The 21,062-nt window shown below is 43.0% G+C and overlaps 2 protein-coding genes across 2 annotated transcripts; both read left to right on the top strand.

Moving 5' to 3' along the window:
• Nucleotides 1-818: 818 nt before the first annotated feature.
• On the top strand, nt 819-8,599 carry asb15b (ankyrin repeat and SOCS box containing 15b). Its single transcript, XM_033615154.2, has 14 exons — nt 819-1,083; nt 1,363-1,471; nt 1,687-1,739; nt 1,909-2,040; nt 2,170-2,334; nt 4,118-4,224; nt 4,324-4,462; nt 4,555-4,726; nt 5,142-5,302; nt 5,601-5,745; nt 6,255-6,410; nt 6,518-6,620; nt 6,887-7,040; nt 7,144-8,599. Exons 2-14 carry the CDS (start codon nt 1,365-1,367, stop codon nt 7,293-7,295), a joined length of 1,746 nt encoding a protein of 581 aa, XP_033471045.2. The 5' UTR covers nt 819-1,083; nt 1,363-1,364; the 3' UTR covers nt 7,296-8,599.
• A 2,951-nt stretch (nt 8,600-11,550) lies between these two features.
• lmod2b (leiomodin 2 (cardiac) b) lies at nt 11,551-20,690 on the top strand. The gene is made up of 6 exons (XM_033614291.2): nt 11,551-12,139; nt 12,863-13,330; nt 14,104-14,364; nt 14,455-14,667; nt 15,245-15,697; nt 20,304-20,690. Exons 1-6 carry the CDS (start codon nt 11,864-11,866, stop codon nt 20,328-20,330), a joined length of 1,698 nt encoding a protein of 565 aa, XP_033470182.1. The 5' UTR covers nt 11,551-11,863; the 3' UTR covers nt 20,331-20,690.
• Nucleotides 20,691-21,062: the final 372 nt, after the last annotated feature.

The following is a 21,062-nucleotide window of genomic DNA, read 5'->3' as shown; positions in this document are numbered from 1 at the left end:
GATATCTCAATATATCTCAATGTGTCAAGAATGCCTTTAGGGATTTTTTTTTTTCAAATTTGGCACAACTGTCCACTTGGATTCAAGGATGAGCTGAGTATATTTTGGTGGTCAAAGGCCAAAGGTCAAGGTCACCATGACCTTGCATCCGTCTCGCTCTTGTGAACGGGATACCTCAAGAACACCTTCAGGGAATGTCTTCAAATTTGGCACAAACATCCACTTGGACTCATTGATGGATTGATTAGAATTTGGTCATCCAAGGTCAAGGTCTCTGTGACCTCGCAAAACATGTTTTTGGTCATAACTCAGAAATTCATACACTTCTTATCACAAAATCTCACACGAAATGTCTAATAGAATAAAAGTGATGATATTTTATATCCAAAAGGTCAAAGGTCAACTTCAGAATGACATCATAATGTTCTGCAAAACACTTTTCTGGCTATTATTCAACATTTTAAGAACAGAAGGGGAGACATTTGGTCAGATGCTGAATTGGTGATACTGATCTTGTGTCCACGTTGAAACTGTGCTGATTGTATATATGTTCTGTGTCGGGTTGAAGATGCGTGTGAAGCAGCCATGTTTTCACAGAAATGGATGTAAACTGTAACCGCAACTTGAATTTCTTTTGATGAAGCAACATTATTGATGTATTCAACTGCTGTTCATCACTCATGTTCTGGGAGTTACACCTGGTGGGGAGGGAGGAGGGGGTAGGATTTGAGTTGTATTTGTATACTGGATTTTTTTGCTGTTTTGCAGACTGAAAAAAAAAGTGCAAGCCATAAAAATACCAATAGTAATAATATTGTGTCCATGTATTGCTGTGCAAGTAAAGTGTGACTATAACATGTGACCAAATGACCTGGCTGGAATGAAGTCACAGTGTGGCAATCATGGAAAGGAGTACTTTGTACACAGGAGTTGGAAGTGAAAATGCAACAGGCACTCTGAGCTGAGTCAGGTCGTCTAGAGCAGGTCACATCTAAATATAACCCAGACAGCTTCGGACCCCGCTAAACAAAAACACACGGGCTGCAAGCTGGAGTGCTCCAGGGCGCACGTTCAGATCAACAGGTGAGACGGATTGTTACGACTAACATAGAAAATGCAACCTGTGGCGTCATCTCAAATGTGACAGACTAATGTACTCACATGTGACACCATTTGAAGCTGGGGTGACACCGTGCCAGCAGCCCTGTGCTGATAAACAAGTTGCATGCCTGCAGCCGTGGACAAAGCAGAAACACACACAGATGTGACTTCAACATATTATAAGTTGCCAGCAAGTCATTTAACTTGTGTGAAAACCTTTTATTTTTATTACAATTATTCTCATTGTGTCCTCTGATATAGAAATGGATGACTTTGATCAGGAGGGCATAAATGAGGAACTTATCGAGTTTGCCATTCGAGAGAGCATTCAAGATGGCAACAAGCTGCCATGTTTGATACAAACAAACAGGTGAGAGAGTCCAAAATGTCTGTATGTCCAACGTGCTTTCACTAAAAAGGTTACAGGTAGTGCTAACTGTCAAAAGGGCATTTTGGGGTTGTAAACAAACTGCAGAAAAGATGGGTAGATTCTGAATTCATAGGAAATCCTGACTCAAATCATCAGTCATAGAGTTTCTAGAGCAAAATCTTTCAGTGACCTGCTCTTCTCCTTTGGCTCATTAGGAAGGAATCAAACAGTGACAACTTTATGAAGATAATGGCAGCCATTCACAAAGGTAGACTTCCTGTTTAACTCTGTCCATCATTGTTGTGACACATGACTAAAGTAATTTCATAGAGGCACCTAAAAATAAACACAAAGGTTTTTGGGTTCGTGTCTGAGTGCATGGGTATTACAGATGTTTCCCCCTGTGTCCTGCATGGGTCTTGGTTGTGTCTTCCCAGGTGATGTGCACGCACTGCAGGAGCTGTCGGGTTGCGTGTCTGCCTTCAGAGAGACCAACAGCAGGGGCTGGCTGCCTCTTCACGCAGCAGCTGTGCAGCCACAGCGAGAGACCCTGTATGTGGTGCTGCAGGGTGAGAGCTCAGTGCAACACAGCGGGGCGTAAAGTCTAAACCAAAGAGCATCTAGCATCTGAAACTATTTACGGAAGTAGAGTGTGTGTATTTCCAACTGTATCATACTGTTTGTTGTTTTGTGGGCAGTGTCCACATCAACAGACCTGACCCTGGAGGAGTGGACAGATGACGGGGACACGGCTCTGACTCTGGCAGCGGAGGCCGGCCTGGTGGAAAATGTCAAGATGCTGCTGCAGCACGGAGCGTCGCCACACAACACCAACAGCAGGAACGAGTCTCCTCTGCTGATTGGTAACACACACACACACACACACACACACACACACACACACACAGACTCAAGATGATGCAAACAACTCACTCAGTCGCCCACTTATCCCCTATTAACAGCATATTCCAAAACAGGTTTATTAGTACATCACCACCTTTACAGTTTGGCTTTATACTGGTGGATCTCCCAGTGACACTGGGCGAGAGGCAGGGTACACCCTGGACAGGTCACCAGACTATCACAGGGCTGACACATTGAGACATACAACCATTCACACTCACATTCACGCCTACAGACAATGTAGAGTCACCAATTAACCTGCACGTCTTTGGACTGTGGGAGTAAAGCCGGAGTACCTGGAGAAAACCCACGCTGACACAGAGAGAACATGCAATTTCCACACAGAAGGGTTCCCTCACCCTGGGTTCGAACCAGGAACCCTCTTGCTCGCTATGGTTAACGTGTGGTCAAGTTTAGGCACAAAAACCACTTGGTTAGGGTTAGAAAAGATCATGTTTTGGCTTAAAGTACCCGGTTTTGGTGGCACAGTTCCAGTTGAAAACGCAGTGATGACTTGGTAAAACACAACTGCTTTTTATGGCACTATCTCCTGTAGAAACACGGCAATGGTTCACTAAAAAACACCCACATTTGGTGGCTAAAAAGCCGATTGCTGGTCTTAAACAGTGGTCATCATCTGCCATCCCTTCTACCTCCTATTGACAAAGTCAGCTTATAAACTACGTCAGTGGTTTTCAAACTTTTTGTGCCTAAGCACACCAAAGGGCAAGCCAAAATCTTAAGGCACACGTGTATATATATATATATATCTGTGCACAATAGCTTCTATAACATGTGTTATCAATCTTATTACAACATAAGACAATAAAAATAAGACAGGGAGCTTTTGTGATACTGTGTAGAGACAGTTATTTTTTTCAATTTTCTTTCGGTGGTAGGTCATCTTCACTGGTGCTTTGTTGTAATTTGCTCCGTACAATGAAGCGATCCATTGTCCCACTCATGGCTTTCATCCCTTGCACTGGCTGCCAGTCAGGGCTTTTGATGTGTCACGCACTTATAATTCCCAAACGTGAACCATGACAAATAGGTTCCCCACAAAGGTTGAACTGAATTAAATTAAACTGAATTACATTTTTTAGCTAGTTTGCCTCTTTATTAGGAAGTGTGTGTGTACAACATATCAATACAGTCGATCAAAAAATCATTCATAGCTTTTTGTATAGGCCCAGTTGAATATTGCAATAATAATGTGTGGTTATCACAAAATCTGGCGTGATACTTAGGCGAGATGGACAATTGTTCAAGACCAATAAATACCAACATTTTATATAACAAGAGTTTAGGACAAGTCCAGCTGTGTTTGTAGCAACCAAACCAGATATTTTAAGCCAAAACATGATCTTCTCCTCACCCTATCCAAGTGGTTTTTATGCCTAAACCTAACCACACCTTAACCACAGCGTCTTCACAACATAAAATTGAAACATGAAGGAACGTTTCAATATATCTGTGACATATTAAATGTCCAAATGTAACATATTTGTCGTGTGCAGAAACATACAATACAATACCAATACTTATTCTGGCGATTGGGTTTTCATGGCACGACTGCCTGCGTTAGCATTTAGCTCAAAGCATTGCTGTTCCTAAATGCGGCCTCACAGAGCTGCTAGCATGACATCAGTTAATGTTATTTATTCAATAAGAACTCTATGAATAATAAATACTGCTTTGCAATGGCTTTTTACTGCATTACCTTGTATTTTCTACATTTTATAGCGGTGAGACAGAAATCATATGACATGGTTTTCACGCTTGTCATGGGTGGGGCCTTTGTGGAGCAGGTGTGTCTCAGTAAGTGGACGGCGACCCATGAAGCTGCAAAGGTGAACAACGCTGCATGATACTCGCTATAGCACAATAGAATCTTCTCCTTACTTCCTCTCTACCACCTTTATGGACTTGCCTTCTATCTCTTGCACCAGGTGGGTTGTCCAGCTATTATGATGCTGCTGCTTCGACATGGAGCTAAAGTAACTGCCAGAGACGGGCACGGGGTGACTCCTCTGGGGATCGCAGCTGAATATGGCAATGCTGAAGCTTTGGAAATTCTCATACAGCATGGTAAAACACCAACAATACTATGTAATGCTTTACATCTGTCATGTTTTTCTCACTCTTCAGACCTTGTTGTGTTTGTCCCTGTGCTCCACTAGGTGGGGATGTGAATGCCCAGGCCAGCAATGGAGACACAGTCCTGTATGATGCATCTGGTTCTGGAAACCTGGATTGTGTCGAGCTGCTCCTGCAGCACGGAGCCAACCCCAATGTTGCCAGTTACGCCTTCCAGCTTCCCATCCACAGAGCTGCATATGAGGGACACATACTGTGAGCTGACCTTCATAAAAAAAGGGCACCCAATCATCTGGAAGCACTAGATATGGCAGTATTCTCATGAGAATGCATCTGAGTTTTGACAGATAATCCAGTTTCAGACGGCGAGAAATTACTAGAGACAAATTAACATTCTTGTCCTCCTACTGCGCAGCCAAATTGATCAAACTGTAACATGTCTCTCTCTGCACCTCACAGCTCTGCAGTGTTTTCACTGTCATCATCGCCACAAAGAGCCTTCTGTTTATCGCTGTTTATCAGTTCTGTCACTGAACGCCACTGTAGCTTGAGCCACAAGCTAATGAAAGTTTTGCTCTGTGTCCTGTTTTCTTCTTTTGCATTTGTTTTTCACTGTTTCTGTCCTTCACTCTGTTGCTGTTTGTCCCAATCCCACCCCCTCTCTCTGCAGAGTCCTGAGGACTCTCATACCCATCACCACAAAGAGAGCTATCCGTCTCTCAGGCCAGGGCCCCGTCCACTCAGCAGCTGACGGGGGACAAGTCGAGTGTCTGGAGCTACTTATCCAGAAAGGATATGATGTCAATGACTTGCTAGGCACACATATCTCTGGTAGGACACAGCTGGGCACTAGACTCCCTCTCACACATGCTCAGAAACACAGAAAGCTTCAAATAAAGACAGCCTATTAGTTTAGTGTTAGATGCTAGACTGACCCCATTAGCCACAGCACTTCAAAATAAAAGCTCTGTGCCACAAATTCCCCATACTTCAAAATAAAGTGCCCACCAGTTGGGAACTACTGAGCTAAACCACATTTAAACAACTGGCACAGTCCTTCAAGTGTTGGAGAAAAGTCCCGTCTTAGTCTTTTAAACTGGCCCCTGATCGAATGTAAATCTTGTTGCAGACAACTACCAGGACCTCAGGAGGAGCCCTCTGTTCTTTGCTGTTTCCAATGGTGATCTGACCTGTGCTGAGATGTTGCTGGCAGCTGGGGCGAGCACTGAGCTGGACCCACTACGATGCATCCTGGTGGCTGTACGCGCTGAGAGGTGTGTGGCATACAGTACATGTGTGTGTATTCTCATACACGGCGGAGCCTATCCCAACTGACACTGGGCGAGAGGCAGGGTACACCCTGGACAGGTCACCAGACTATCACAAGGCTGACACATAGAGACAGACAACTGTTCACACTCACGTTCACACCTATGGCCAATATAGAGTCACCAATTAACCTGCATGTCTTTGGTGGGACTGTGGGAGGAAGCCGGAGTACCCAGAGAAAACCCACACTGACACGGGGAGAACATGCAAACTCCACACAGAAGGGCTCCCCTGACCTGGGTTTGAACAAGGAACCCTTTTGCTGTGAATCGACAATGCTAACCACTGCACCACCATGCAAAAATGTCACTCAAATTATTGTACTGTACCATACATGTACTAAACAGTAAGAGTCACAAAAAAGACCACAAAGAGATGCAAAGAGACACAAAGTAACTACAAAAAGGGGCAAAACAACTGTGCCCAGATTGTCTCATAGTCCGCCGTTTTCCAGGTATGAGCTGGTGCAGCTGTTGCTGTCCTACGGAGCAGAGGTGAACTGTTACTTCAGAGTTATCAGCAACACACTGTTTCCCACGGCCCTGCAATACTGCCTGAGGGACCCCGTCATGCTGCGGCTGCTGCTCAACAACGGATATCAAGCTTCCAGGTACGTCTACTGACTGTCAAAAGGGACTTTGAGTAAGACACATTTAAGCACTGAAATAATGAAGTGCTCATTTGTAAATTTCACCCCTGCAACACTGTCTGTGGCAGGTGTTTCCAATGTTGCCATGGTAACAGTGAAGAAATTGATAGTACCTGGGCTGACCTCCATAACCAAGCCTACCAGATTTACACTCAACCTGGCGCCATCACAGTAAGAGCTAATGCACCGACGCATTCTCATCCCAACTCATCAGACAAAGGTGCCTTTTTGTGTCAGTATCTGACGCCAAAATCACCCATGAAACAGCGATATTTGACGGCCTGGGAATGAGAATGGGCTGAATTCACGCAGACATATATATTGCAGTATAAAGAGTCACACAGAGTCAGTTCAATACGTGACCGATCAGCCAATCACTGAGCTAGTTAACCAAATATATTGCAGTAATTCTCATCCCTGATTTTTTCTCCTTCCAGTTCTGTGAGTTTGTCTCGGTGTCGTGGCTCACACATCTACTTGGCAGTCTTGTACGGATGCTCCTGGACTACGTCGGCCACGTCAGCATCTGCCCCGTCCTCAGAAACATCCTGGAGAAGAGGCCTGAGTGGGATGAGATTTCTGACATACTGAGTAAAACTTCAAATCCATTATTTTGCATATCTTTTTTTAAAAAAATATGAAGTTAATCCTTAGGGATTAAGGAAGTAACTAGAGGTTGCTTGTGTGTTCCCAGGCAAGCCACGGTCTCTGCAGCACTTGTGTCGACTGGCGGTCAGAGGTTGCATGACCCTCAGGACGCTGAATGACCCAGTCGCCATGGCTGCTGTCCCTTATCCTCCAAGACTGAAGAACTACCTGACATACAGAGAGTACAACATTAGTTAGTTCAACTTGTGTGATTCAAACATTAACGAAAAAGCACTTGTCATTCTTAAAAAATGAGCCAAATGGGAATATATATTCTCTCCTTTTTGTATTTTATTTAAGTTTTATATGTAGAGCTATATACAGTATATGTAGAGGAGCGCCTTGTAGTGTGTCACTTTCTTTTATGTGAAACAAAAGAAGAAGAACACTTCCTTTTAAGCTTGGACAACTGAAAGGTCCCTTTTCTTTATGGAGCCTGATTATTTTGTATTGATGTAGCACTACAGTCTCCTTTTTCTAATAAATATTGGCACCTTTAGCTATGAAATCGATCCTAGCTCATTCCTGAACAGATCCAGTCTTTTATGCTTCGGATAAAAACTAACAATTCTGTGTTGCCCTGCTGCTGTCATTCTATTCATGTCCAGGAGAAATGTTTCACAATTCTTAAATGCACTGCACACCCACACAGGTGTTTCCACTTCTCGCTAATTAGATCTCAGCTCAAGGAGAGGTTGGGCGCAGGATTCTATAACTGTAAACTATAAATATAACTATAAAGACCGATAAGAATAATTTAAGTGTGAGCTGTGCCGCCTTAACGGGTGCAACAGAGTGTGAGAAACATCAATCGAGCAGTCCTGAGTAAAGGTCTAATCAGGCGGGTTAAGTGAAAACACCTGTCTGGGTGGATGACATTATTCTCACATTGTGATGGCTTTAGGTGTTCAAACTGTGTGTACTCAGTGAAGGGGTTTTAAAAAAGCAAAGTATTGTTGCTTAAATGTATTTCAGTCAGGAACACTTTAGTCAAAGAAAACTTTATTTCCATTTGCAGTATCATATTAGACGGTATGGCTCTGTTCTGGGGCCTCTGTCTTTCCTCAGGCCTACGCAGAAAGCCTCTTCCATGCCACTACATGGAAAGCATAAGGCGGAGAGAGCACACCTCTCTGCCCTTCCACGTGCAAATGAGGAAGTACTGGCGGGGCGGCAGTAGCTCAGTCCATAGGGACTTGGGTTGGGAACCGGAGGGTTGCCTGTTCAAGTCCCCGTCCGGACCAAAATATGAAGCGTGGACTGGTAGCTGGAGAGGTGCCATTTCACCTCCTGGGCACTGCCGAGGTGCCCCTGAGCAAGGCACCGAACCCCCCAACCGCTCGGAGCGCCTGTCATGGGCAGCCCACTCTGACATCTCTCCACTTAGTGCATGTATAGGTCCAGTTTGTGCATGTGTGTGTTCGGACCTGTGTGTAATTGACAACAGAGTGAAAAATTGAATTTCCCCTCGGGGATTAATAAAGTATATAAAATTAAAAAAAGGCCCCGATCACAGAGAAAGCGTTTTGCAGGTTCAGCTAGCCACTAGGCTAATATATACAATATAAAATGCCATCGGCTTGTGCTAATAACATTAGCATGTTGTATTTGTGGTGAAAACGGGCAGACAAGTGCTTTGTCTGTGAATGCTGCGAGTTATAGTGAAACTGACATGTGTACTTGTGTTTCAAACTGTCTCTGTTAAGCCATGTTTTATATGTTTTGAATCAACTAAACTTTACAGCACTTCACAGAAACCCCGCTGCCTACCAGTGTTTTGGTGGTGTAACTGCAGAGTGACACAAGCACACCACTGCATTAGTATTAATGCTCACAACAGTGTAGGCCACGTGCATAGGCTACAGCGTAGGGTCTGCCGCACAAGTGTAAATCCCGTTTTACCCTAACCTTCCTGTGTGTTCAGTCTGGGAACTGCCCATTGGTTCGACATCCCATTGTTCCGACCATATTAAACTCATTGTTCCGAAGTCCGTTCTGAAATCATCATGATGCCCTGTGGTTAAGGTCTGGTTAGGTTTAGGCACAAAAACCACTTGGTTAGGGTCAGGAAAAGATCATGGTGTGAGTTAAAATGAAAAAGAAAGTGACAAACTCATAAGCCGTGAGCCTGCTCCGCCTCAAGCCAGTCGTGGCGCACCATACGCCGCCGCGAGCCGTTCAGCTCCGCGGACAGTCGGACTAATGGGATGTCAAACCAATGGGCTGTCGAACCAATGACATGGACCCGTTCAGTCTACCAGTTATTTTGGCTAGCCAGTACTACCTACATTTTTTTTTTAATTAGAAGTTTTAGTAGTTCTATTAGTAGTATAAAATAGACAGGCAGAGAGTAAAGTCATATAGCTCTGGGTATCAAGCAACTGCTACCACGAGTTGCTCCTCCATTGTTCACCAACTGTAAAATTGTTGTCGTGACCACCACAGAAGACCCATCGCCTCTCAAATGAAGTATTTTCAATTCAAGGAGTTCAGAGCACATCAGTAAAAACACCAGGTGTCTAGAGCACAGAAACATGAGGCGCGTAGCAACACAAAAACAATGAGCAAAAAGCTTTATTATCATCAAAAACAATTACAAAAAGCCGCCTAAAGCTGCTAAAACCCTTTCTGTGTGATCAGGGCCAACGTGTTTCTGTTCTGTTTGTGTGTTAATACAACCACTCTGTGCCAGGCCTGACTGAGAGGGGAACCACAACTTGTCACTCAACAGCAGATTAGCAAAAACAAAACTATGAGCTGTATAAAAGCCCATAATAATATCAACATAATTCCTGTCCTCTCATTATATTCTCTGCGCCAGACTAAAAGATTTGGTGTGATTACGTTGATGATGACCTACTGATGTGTTTGTATGTGGGAGTGTGTGTGCGTATGTGAGAGATACAGGCGTAACCTCACAGCAGATTTGCATTCAGTAACTTTCAGTTTAGTAAATCGGCTCCCAACCAGACCTACACTTAAAGAGAGAACTTTCTCAAAAGAGAAATTTAAAAATCCCCCCGAAAAAGATGAACTTACTACTAAGGTCAAGCTACTTTACAACACAAATCCTCTGATGCAACTATTAGTTTTCGGCTTGTATTACTGCACACTAGTCTATTGACTTCATTCTGGTTCAACATTTGAAAGGTCAAATAAAGTGAAAGCATATAAACAAGAGCCACTCCAGCCACAACAACAGCAGCTCTGTGAGGCTAAACATTAAAGGGACAGCTCATCCCTACAAAAAAGGTTCATATTTTTCCTCTTAGCTGTAGTGCTGTTCTGGATTGTTTTGGTGTGAGTTGCTGATTGTTGGGCATATCGGTCGTAGAGATGTCTGCCTTCTCTCCAATATAATGGAACTAGATGACACTCAGATTGTGGTGCTCAAAGTGCCAAAAAATACATTTGAAAAACTCAACAGCAATGTTTCTTTCCAGAAATCATGACCCAGTTACTCAAGATAATCCACAGACCTTGGTGTGAGCAGTTGAAAGTTGGAACTATTTTCTCTCCACCCAACTAAACCCACCAACCGTATCACCGCATGAAGGAATTGTGCATCTACTCATGGATGAGAAGCTCATGCTCTTGACAGTGCAAGACGTAAATATTAATGCCGTCCTCCTTGGCTGAGCTGTAATGTTAGCTAGCTCAGTGGTGCTAGGCGAGCTAGCAGTAGATACACGCTTCCTTCAAAAAAATGTAGATTCATAAGTAGCACTACAGCTAAGAGGAAAAATATGTATTCATGATTTGTAGTTGAACTGTCCCTTTAAGCTAGATCCTAATGGCAGCATGCTAGCATCCTAACTATGGTGATGCTAACATGCTAATGGCTAATAGCTGGACTCTTTTACACATTACTACAGGTTAGAGCCTTATTTTTGTCTACGTGTTTGTTTCTGCCTCTTATGTCATAATCTACAAAATGGCATCTGACAAACAATGAGTCAGGTGAATGAAGTAGAAACTTAACAGCAAACCCCTACGTGCCTCAGTCCTTAAGTCACATAACCTTTATATGTTGCTAGAGACTCACAGCCACACATCCATAAATCTCTCGGCTCTAAGCTATCGTCTTTGTCCCTGCCTTCATATGTATTTCTGCTATGTTATGGGAGTTTTAAAGCCTCTCAGATCAACTGACAATAACAACAGACATGCAGAGATCGAGCCTGTGCCGTAGTGTTGGAGATACATTATCTCTGTTTATCTTTCGTTCTGTTCTGTTGGGTCCAGTTGGTCTTTTTTGGCCGTGAACAAAGCCACTCAGGCCGTGGTGACAGACTGCTACGTTGACAGGCCACGGCCTCTGAGCTCACATGCTTTTTGTGGCTCTATCTCTCAGAACGGTGCCTCCCAAAAAAGACGCTGCATCATGGGGCTCACACTTTGGTACGTTCCCCTCTGATCCCTCTCTTAAGGCCCAAACAGCAGCTGGCGAGATTAGAGAGGAGAGGACACTGACACACACACACACACATAGACTCTCCCTGACAGCAAGACAGTCGGCCAGGATAGATCCAGTTCAGACTGGAGTGGGGACGTTCAAACACATTCATCCAGCTACGATCACCTCAACTGGACCCTTTATGTCTGTGGATCTCCAGCAAACTCACTGTGGACCTTGTCTTGTGTTGGATTCCCACATGCCTACTTAATTTTGGGGTCCGGACTGAATCAAGGGCAACTCAACAACTGGTCTTTCTGTGGTAGTTTAAACTCTTACTGACTGGGTCTGTGCTAATCACGCTTTGGCCATGAGCTGTTTCGGGTACCGCCGAGAGTTGAGTAAGTACGAAGATGTCGATGAGGACGAGCTTTTGGCCTCCCTCACCCCTGAGGAGCTGGCTGAGCTGGAAAAGGAGCTGGTGGACATTGATCCTGACGCCAACGTGCCCATAGGACTCAGACAGAGGGACCAGACAGACAAGACCCCTACGGGGACCTTCAGCAGAGAGGCCCTAATGAAGTATTGGGAAAATGAGACACGTAGATTGCTGGAGGATGAGCTGGGTGGAGGAAGTCCCAAACTGGTCAGTAATGACATTTAATTAGATTTGCTTGGCATGCACACAATGTGCCAGAGGCAAACCATGTTTGAAGTTGTATCAGATGAAACTTGAGCTTAAAAAAGCCAAAAGTAGGAAGTCATTTGAAGCACTAAAAGAAGAAAATCATAACAAATCGTTCTGTCTTTCATAGTTGCCTTAAAACATCCACGTAGCTTTACAATGAACATGTTTCATCAGTTTTTAAAGGTCCAGTGTGGAGGATCTCGGGGGCTATATAGGTGGAAATGGAATCTAATATAATAAGTAGGGTTTCTTTAGTGTATAATCACCTGAAAATAAGAATTGTTGTGTTTTCTTTACTTTAGAATGCATCGTTTATATCTACTTAGGGCGCGGGTCCTCGTCTAAGAGGTCCACCAGGACATGGCAAAGACTGGCTCTACATAGGGCCATTTGTGTTTTCAAGTTTTTTACGTGAAACTGCTTTATTCAGTGTTTTTACCGATTTAAATCAACCTGTCTGTTTTGAAGAAGAAGAGACCTCTGCGGATACTTTAGCTCCCGGTTAAAACCTCCTAAACAATAAACACTGGAGAAAAAAAGTTTCAGCTGGTTGCAATCTGCAGTCCTCACCACTAGATGTCACTGAATCCCCCTAAATCTTACACACTGGAACTTTAAGAGCAAAAATACTCATGATTACAGCATTGCACTTCAACGATGAATGATTTTATTAAAATACAGGATGAAGAACAAGAGGAGGAATGTGTGACAGAAGAAAACAGCGATGCAGAGGATGAAAAGGATGTTGAAAATGAGAAAGAACAGAAACAGCAGGAAACACAAGAGGAGAAGAAAGAAGAAGAGGAGAAGGAGGAGGATGAAGAAGAAGAAGAAGAAGAAGAAGAAGAAGAGAGTGAGGAAGAGGAGGAAGCTGTAACAGAGGAGGAGGAGGAAGATGAGGAGGAAGAAGATAATAAATTAAAACCTGAACCTGTAAAGGAATTCCGGGCGCTGACACCGCGTGCCGACAGCCCAATGCTACTGAAGCCGCAGAGGGTGGAGCCTATGAGACTGACCCCTCCCCCTCCACCTGTCGACCCAAACGCAACCGGAAACCCAACAGTCGTCGATGACGCTCTCCAAAGAGCTCTTAACAACGACCCTGAACTCACGGAGGTTAATCTCAACAACATTGACGATATCGCACAGGTACGAACGCAGACACATGCTGTTAAAGGTTTGTCCTACGCTAGCCTATTTTTGGCACCAGGCATGTTGGCATGGTTATGTACTATAGGGCATAGTTACATATTTGGCATGACCGCTTTTTATAACTGGAAATGAACAAAAACATGGTGCCCTCAGTTTTCAGTAGGCACCTAAAAGTTGAAATCATCTTGTGGTTTACTTGATGGCATGTAGTAGCTAAGAAAGTTATTTTACTCATGTTAGTTTTAGGTGCAGTAGCTAGATCATGACCTTTGTGTCAACTTGGTAAACACAGGCCTTACTAAAGTGTTAAAATGTCTTCAGGGATGCTGTAACCAGTATGTAGTGGTGGAGGTATTGCCAATTGAAAAGAATATCCCAGTCGGCCTTAAAGGGTTAGTTAGATCTTTTGAAATGGGGCCGAATGAGGCACTTACCCATAGTCAGTGTATTACATACTATACATGTTGGTCAGCATGCCCCCAGTTTGGAGAAGCAGGCAGGGGTACGGAAACATAGGCTATAGCAATGAACTGCTGTGAAAGGGGGCAGAAACAAAACGTTATTTAGCCACCTAAAAAAAATCAATATCAGTTTTGGAGTGTGGGGTACGTCACACAACCCCACTTCAGAATATCTGAACTTTCCTTTTAAACTGTAATTTTACCATTTTTTAAAGTCCCTTGTTTCAAAGTTTCAGTGTGGTATAGCCAGTACAGGTCAAATGTATTCAATATGCTTTCACGCTGATCATATTGTAATTTACTTTTTAGGAAACCCTGATTCGATTCGCTGAAGCTCTGAGGTCCAACACACACGTGCGGGTCTTCAGCCTCGCGAACACTCGAGCCGACGACCCTGTGGCTCTGGCCATTGCTAAAATGCTGAGGGAGAACTCGTCCATCATCAGTCTGAATATAGAGTCTAACTATGTGACTGGAAAGGGCGTGATGGCGTTGGTTCAAGCGCTTCCTGGAAACAACACCCTGACTGAGCTTCGGTTCCACAACCAGAGACACATGTGTGGAGGACAGGTAAGTTCTCCTCTATTGCTTCAACCAAACAAATCTCGACAAGGCAGCCATAATCTGAATGTCTTGCTTTCTCAAACTCCCCCACCTCAGGTAGAGATGGAGATGGTGAAGATACTGAGGGAAAACTACACCCTGATCAAGCTGGGCTACCAGTTTAACCTGCCTGGTCCCAGGATGAGCATGACGGGGATCCTCACCAGGAATCAGGACCGCCAGAGACAGAAACGGCTGCAGGAGCAGAAACAGCTGCAGGGCCAACTGGGGGTGCCAGAGGGAGCGGTCAACCCCAGAACCACTGCACTGGTATGTAACTTTGCTCCAGTATGGGACGTGTCCAGTAAAATAGGATTATTTTTCGATGGGTCGCACCCACTGTTGCCCACTGACCAACAATTGAATTCTTCCTATCTTTGGTTCTCCATTGTAGCTTCAAGAGTACCAATCTGTGTAACAGTGACACGCTCTTCAGCTAACAAACGAAATGCTTATGATGCGCAACTTTAACAAAATCAGCTGCTCCAACAACCTGTGATAGTGTGGCATCAATGACCTTCTTCAGAGCGCCAACCCAATTCCGTCTTTTGGTTTTAAGAAAGTCTGGACAGCAAAAAAACCCAAACAAAAACAACAACGGTTGTGACTGGCCTAAGGAGGGCCAGGTTGGTTGGAAATTTGTTAGAACAGGAGGAGGACTAGGCGCATCTGCCTGAGCAAATAAAACACAAACTCGCAAATTTGTCTGATTCCCAGGCTAATATAAAATACTTTGAATGTAACTACTCAGTGTTTACAGCTGCAACTTTAAGCGTAAGCCAGCACACGAGCCTTTTCTAGTTATAAATGTATGTATGAGAATCCATTTTCCTCTCTCTGTCTCTAGAAAGGAACTCCTCGTTCATCACCTTACAGCTCACCCAGGGGCTCTCCTTGGTCCTCACCCAAACTCCCTAGGAGTGACCTGGCCAAAAAGCAAACTCCTCCTGCTCCACCTCCTCCTCCCCCTCCACCACCTCCTCCTCCCCCACCTCCTCCTCCACCACCTCCCCCGCATCGGGAGAAGATGAAGCCCACCAGGATGATTGCGGAGGTCATCAAGGCGCATGAGGCGGGCAGCAAGAAGGTGAAGAAGACAAAAGGGAAGAAGGGCAAGAAGGGGAAGGCGTCAGAGAGAGACGATACACCTAGCATCCTGAAGGAGCTCAAGAATGCGCTGAGGCCCATGTCGGTGGACAAGAGAGGGGAGGAGGGCAGCAGGCCGTCTACGCCCATGAGGTCGGCCCACGACCAGCTGATGGAGTCTATTCGCAACAGCAGCGTCCGCAGCCTGAGACGGGTAAGGGAAAGGATTTGTGCAACAATGGGGACGTTTAAATGTTTATCTGATGGTTTAAATTTGCTGCTCACTGTGTGAATGCTGATTCAGCAAGGTTGGATTTTCAAAATAAAAGCTTATAGATAGTAATATAATCAAATTAAAAGTTTTTTTTCCCAAATATTCAGTACTTGCAGTGAATTGAAAAAAACCTTCGAATCTTCAATTTACGCCACTTTGGAATTCTACTCTCTATACTTTTATCAGTAGCCTTCATTTAAACTTTAAACAGGCCACAAAGTAATTATAATTTTCCTGTACATTTCTGACTGAGTACTATGTCCGGATACTTTCAGCAAGGGGAGAGTGGGGCACACAAATGAACAGTGATTGTTTTTTCAGATTGGACAACCTAGATTGACATGTAAAAATATGAATATCGAATGTATGAATATTGACGAGACTGTGAAACTGTGTCGATAAGATACCTGACAAATTAAAAACACAAGTATATCTCATTTAATTAAGGACATCAGTTTAAACAGAAGTTCGAAGTTGCAAAAATAGAGAAAATGTGCTATAGGACACTCAATTATTCTAACACTGTGTTACCAACTAATCCCGCTGTGGAAATTTGATCAAGCCTAGCTAACACTTGCTCAGAGTTGGTTACATAATTCAAACAGTGCTATGTTTTAGGCAACAAGACAATTATTGGTTATATATGGTTGGATTTGGTGACTTACATAGACAGTGCAATAATCGTAAAACAAGTACAACAAAGAAATTTACTTACGCTGGCCAAAACCACACGTCCAATCTCTGTGGAATTTTGCAGGTCACTGTTTGGTGGTATTGTGGTCAACTGGCTGGAAGCACGAATGGTTCGACCCTGTGATAGGTTGTGCCCTGCGCTCCCTCACAGAGACCATTCAAATGTCAAAATGTTATGCTCTTTATTGATATTCATTTATATACTCAACCTTTTCTGTTTTTTTGGTTTTTAAAGTATAAAGCATTTCTTCTTTCAGCCTTTTAGTTAAATTCAAATTCCACCTGTGACAGTACAGTTTACCTTGCAGCCTTCCTAGCCATGTATTTCAGCTCTTGGCCTCTTTAGGTAATGCTGTGCCAGTTTTACATTTCAACTTCCAACTCTTTTGGCCTTTAACATGTTTTAGACTAGTCATGTCATATTTTTGCATTTGCAGCAATGCTTTGTAATGTCCTTCAGCTTTCAGCATTCACACACATTTTCTTCAGGACATGCATCTCCTTTTTTTCCCCCAGTTTTGTTATCAGTGTTGTTGTCCCCTAATTACTGTATCAGATTCAAGCTGGATTATGTAGAAATGTACTGAGTGGCAAAACATTCCTCCTCCACAAGCAGGCAAGTAATCCACTTAATGCAAAACTGAGTTAAGTGCCTCGACAGGCAAACTGAACAAGTAGGAAGTTTAATGTAGACGAGGATGACACAGAGTCAGCAGTGTCTGAGTCATGGTATGTATTTTTCTCTTCACTGGGGTACTGTAGGCTGCAAAAGACTGCTTAACACCAGCCAGCACTGTGGTACGATTACAATGTTTTCAGAGCCAGAGAGAAAAGCCAAAATTTAGCCAATAATAATGTCAGCCAAGCCAGTCAAGTATTCTTACCCTGAAGAGGAAGATAAGATTATCAAGAGAAAGAAAGAAGGATGGAAAATAAAGCTAATAAGACAAACAAATAAGAGAGCATGCATTTATCTCATAACTGTGTGATAGTTTTACTCTTAAAGAACTGAATGCATCCGAACTTAGATTTTTTTTCTAATCTTGGAGAGGAGAGTGAAGTAATACCTTGGCTGAAGCTTTAGCACAGCTTGTTGCATTGTTAAAGTGGAAAATCAGCTCTGCCCTCAGATGGCAGGGTCTCCGAGCTGTGAAATTCCTGCCACTTAGAGAAAGTATTTATAGAAACTGTTCAGCGCAGCTCTGATAAAGGCAGATATGACACGTTACCACAGCACGCAGCAACAACACACATCCAACAAAAACAGCCCGCTAACACTTCATCTGTTGACACCGCTGAGGACGTCATGCACAGACTTGATGTGATGTCCAGGTTTGCGAGCTTATAAAGAACAATTATATCTCATTGGATTCATGCCTTTCCTAAAATGTGTACAGGGTTGCTACACCCTTTTTAAAAATCCAATTTGACGCTTGTTTTGATCTTTCTAAGACCTCGACGGAGAAAATTTCCAAAAGCAAATGCACATTAGGGCTGAGCTCTGTGTGTTAAAAAACATTTTCATTTAAAACTTAAATTTAAATTACAAACTGCTTGTTAAGACACATACATGTTACAGTATAGCTACCTTTTATCCACTTTTACAGTCTATTAAACTGGTACAATCTGGTGACCAAATTTTAAGTCCAACACATTCTCACCCCAACCTCGTCACATATCGATGTTTGGTCATGAACTTTCCACGTCTGGATATGACGTGCAAGATACCCTGGATGTGTTGGTCGACGTTAAAGTACGGCTTTTCTTGTCGGTGTCTGACACCTCAAGTCACTGCCCAAGCGCCAGATTTCGACAACTTCGGAGTGAGACTGCATTTATGTTGCATATTGTAGTTCCTTAGAAACATTATTAACTAGAGTCTAGCTATTGTCAAAAATATCAGAGGGCTTTGTGTGTTCTCTGAAACTCAACTGTTTTAACCTAGCATCATCCTTACTGTTTTCTGTATTTAATCCTGCTCTCACAAGCAGGTGGCCTGCGGAGAACCAGTCGAAGCATTACAAGAAAAAGAAAGAGCTGGATTGAGTCCGGACAAAAGACCAAACCATATTTAAATAAGTAAATCCCGTTTGGAGCTATGTCTCATGCAACTAGGCATCAGCTCCAACATTTAAGGTCTACCATGATTTAAAAATGACTTTTTAAAGGTTTAGTGTGTAGGAGTGTTTAGTGCCATCTAGTGGTGAGGTTGCAGATTGCAACCAACTGAAGCTTCTCACGTGTGCTTAGTGTGTAGGAGAAGTATGGTGGTCAGTGCAAAAAGGCAAATCATCCTATCTAGAGCCAGTATTTGGTTCTAAGGTAACAAAACATGATCCTTATTTTCAGGTGATTATACACTCATGAAAACATAGTTATGAATATTATATACTATTTCTGCCAATATATCCCACTAAATCCTACACACTGGACCATTTCATGAAATTCTGAACATCTAATTTAAAGAGATACTCTGCCAGTTTTCAAGCAGCTTTGTATCACAACAATGTGGGTAGTATGTGTAAATGAACTGTCCATCTAACCAGTGCCCAGATCTCGCTGCTCGCTTGCCAGCGAAAATCCTCTGGCTCTTGGGCTGTTGGTCGAACTACAGATTGTACTTTCCCAGTTTCGTGCCCACCGCCACCACAGACACAAGGAGTATGGAAGCAGATCGAGAGAGAAAGAGCCGCCTCTCTTAAACTCAAATCAAACTGTAAAACTAGGCAGTGCAAATCAAATATAAAACGAGATTCTGTTACTCTATTACAATAACACTATTTCCTCAATTACAGTATTAACTATAAATAATAAATATTACATTATTAATATACAATAGTAATTTCATAAAACATTCAGAACACCCAGGCCTGACGACACCATCGTTTATTCCACACTATCGAAGCTGCTTCTCTTTTTGAAACCACCGCAGAGTCTGTAATAATTTCGTTTTCAGCCATGCTTGTTGTTGCCGCGGGTAACAGTATGATGTCAATATGTCAACAAGTCAAAATATCTAAAGTTTCACAATATGAATTTTTCATATGATACTAAAAGCTATACTGGTATAATCGTGATTGAGATGATATGGCAGACCCCGATTTTAGTGTACAGTTTGGCTGTAATACGAGAGAGGTTGAACAGGAAGCAGGTGCCATACTGTTTCCTGTATTATGAAAATAGAGGCTGAAAAAACTGAGATCAAACAGTAAAACTAAGCAGTGCTGATCAAATACAAACCAAGAATCTTTTACTGTGGTGCCTCTTTCATTTTTCAGAAACACATTTTAGTGCACTGTTTAACTGTAATAGGAGATTGTTTGTTTCCAGCTAGCTGCCAAATTGTTTTTCAGATAAACAACTCACATTATGTCATCCACCAGCAGGAGGATTTATTGGTCTGGTGCAGCCCAGTGCATTCTGGTAGTTGTAGGCTTTCTACCTTTTGGGCAAAAGCGAATGCCACAGCTCTTTTCCTCTGTTTGCTCTGGTCATGTGGCACCAAGTTTTTGCATCTTTCCACAGCTTCGACAGCCCAGTTTTATGAAAAGACATTCGTCTGGCCAGTGTACACTGCCAACAGCCAGAAAATTACCCATTATAAATTAGCTTCACCACTTATAAAGGAGAGAGGCCATTTTATGAGAGATGTGGTTTGAAAACTGCATTCTTGTGCCCATGATTCAGAAGTCATTTTTTTTCTTTTTTTGGTTGGATGTATTACTGTCATGTCCACTGATTCAAGTCCATTCCTCTCATTCCCATCTCTGCTGTCACCATCATATTCCTTAAAAAGCATGGATGACTTAACAGCCTGTATTTAAAACTGACAAAGCATTATCTTTATTTCCAGGTTGAAGTCCCACATCATCTACGATAATACAAGCGACGTAAAAGAGTTCTCTTCGTTGCCATGGAAATTCGGGGCATCTGCCTAATGATGACGATGGAGTGATGAAAGCACATGATGAAAACATGTTGGGATTGCTGAGGAGGCAAAAACTGAATACTTACTCATGAAAAAGAAAACTATACTGGGAATTTGCACTGCAACAATAGCTTTACAAGTTTTTTTCTAAAGTATAAAAACATAATTGAAAATGGTATTTGTATTTTAATTTTGAGTTGACTGAACTGTTTACTGATACGTTTTCTAATTCATTGTTTTCTTGTAAAATTGTAAATATGGTCTGTTGTTGGGTGAATCGTGTTCATTTCTAAATATAGCCATTTGGTGTTTACAATGCTGCTTGTCAGTGAATGCGAACTGTTTTCTTATTATTTGGTTACTGGACGAGCTCCATTCAAAAGAAAAGGGTCAAGCTGTGATGCAGCAGTATAGCAAGCGCACGAAGCCACTGTTCTGATCAGTGAGTCATCTTACTGGTCAAGCACCACTGATGCATATTCCCACTCCGACACACTCACAATACGCCCACTCCAGTCAGCACGTATTAGAGCAGGGCTCTGGCGCACTTTGTTTGAACAATTCACAATGCATGACAAGCCAAGAGAAAAAATAGGGAGTCACTGTCAGTGCCACTGACATCACAGAAGAGACATTCACTTCAAAGAGGATGAATGTCTGCTATGGGTCAATACCTACCCAGAG

The sequence above is a fragment of the Epinephelus lanceolatus genome, chromosome 23 (assembly GCF_041903045.1).
Source record: "Epinephelus lanceolatus isolate andai-2023 chromosome 23, ASM4190304v1, whole genome shotgun sequence".
Lineage (NCBI taxonomy): Eukaryota > Metazoa > Chordata > Actinopteri > Perciformes > Serranidae > Epinephelus > Epinephelus lanceolatus.
The sequence above is the reverse complement of the archived record's forward strand: the minus strand, read 5'-3'. Positions and strand labels throughout refer to the sequence as shown.

Excerpts from the sequence above, each read along its gene's own strand:
- asb15b (XM_033615154.2), top strand. The coding sequence starts at position 1,365 with ATGGATGACTTTGATCAGGAGGGCATAAATGAGGAACTTATCGAGTTT. Across the intron at positions 1,472-1,686 it reads TGTTTGATACAAACAAACAG|GAAGGAATCAAACAGTGACA; the intron begins GTGAGAGAGTCC and ends TTGGCTCATTAG. Across the intron at positions 4,463-4,554 it reads GGAAATTCTCATACAGCATG|GTGGGGATGTGAATGCCCAG; the intron begins GTAAAACACCAA and ends GTGCTCCACTAG.
- lmod2b (XM_033614291.2), top strand. The coding sequence starts at position 11,864 with ATGAGCTGTTTCGGGTACCGCCGAGAGTTGAGTAAGTACGAAGATGTC. Across the intron at positions 12,140-12,862 it reads GTGGAGGAAGTCCCAAACTG|GATGAAGAACAAGAGGAGGA; the intron begins GTCAGTAATGAC and ends ATTAAAATACAG. Across the intron at positions 13,331-14,103 it reads ACATTGACGATATCGCACAG|GAAACCCTGATTCGATTCGC; the intron begins GTACGAACGCAG and ends TTTACTTTTTAG.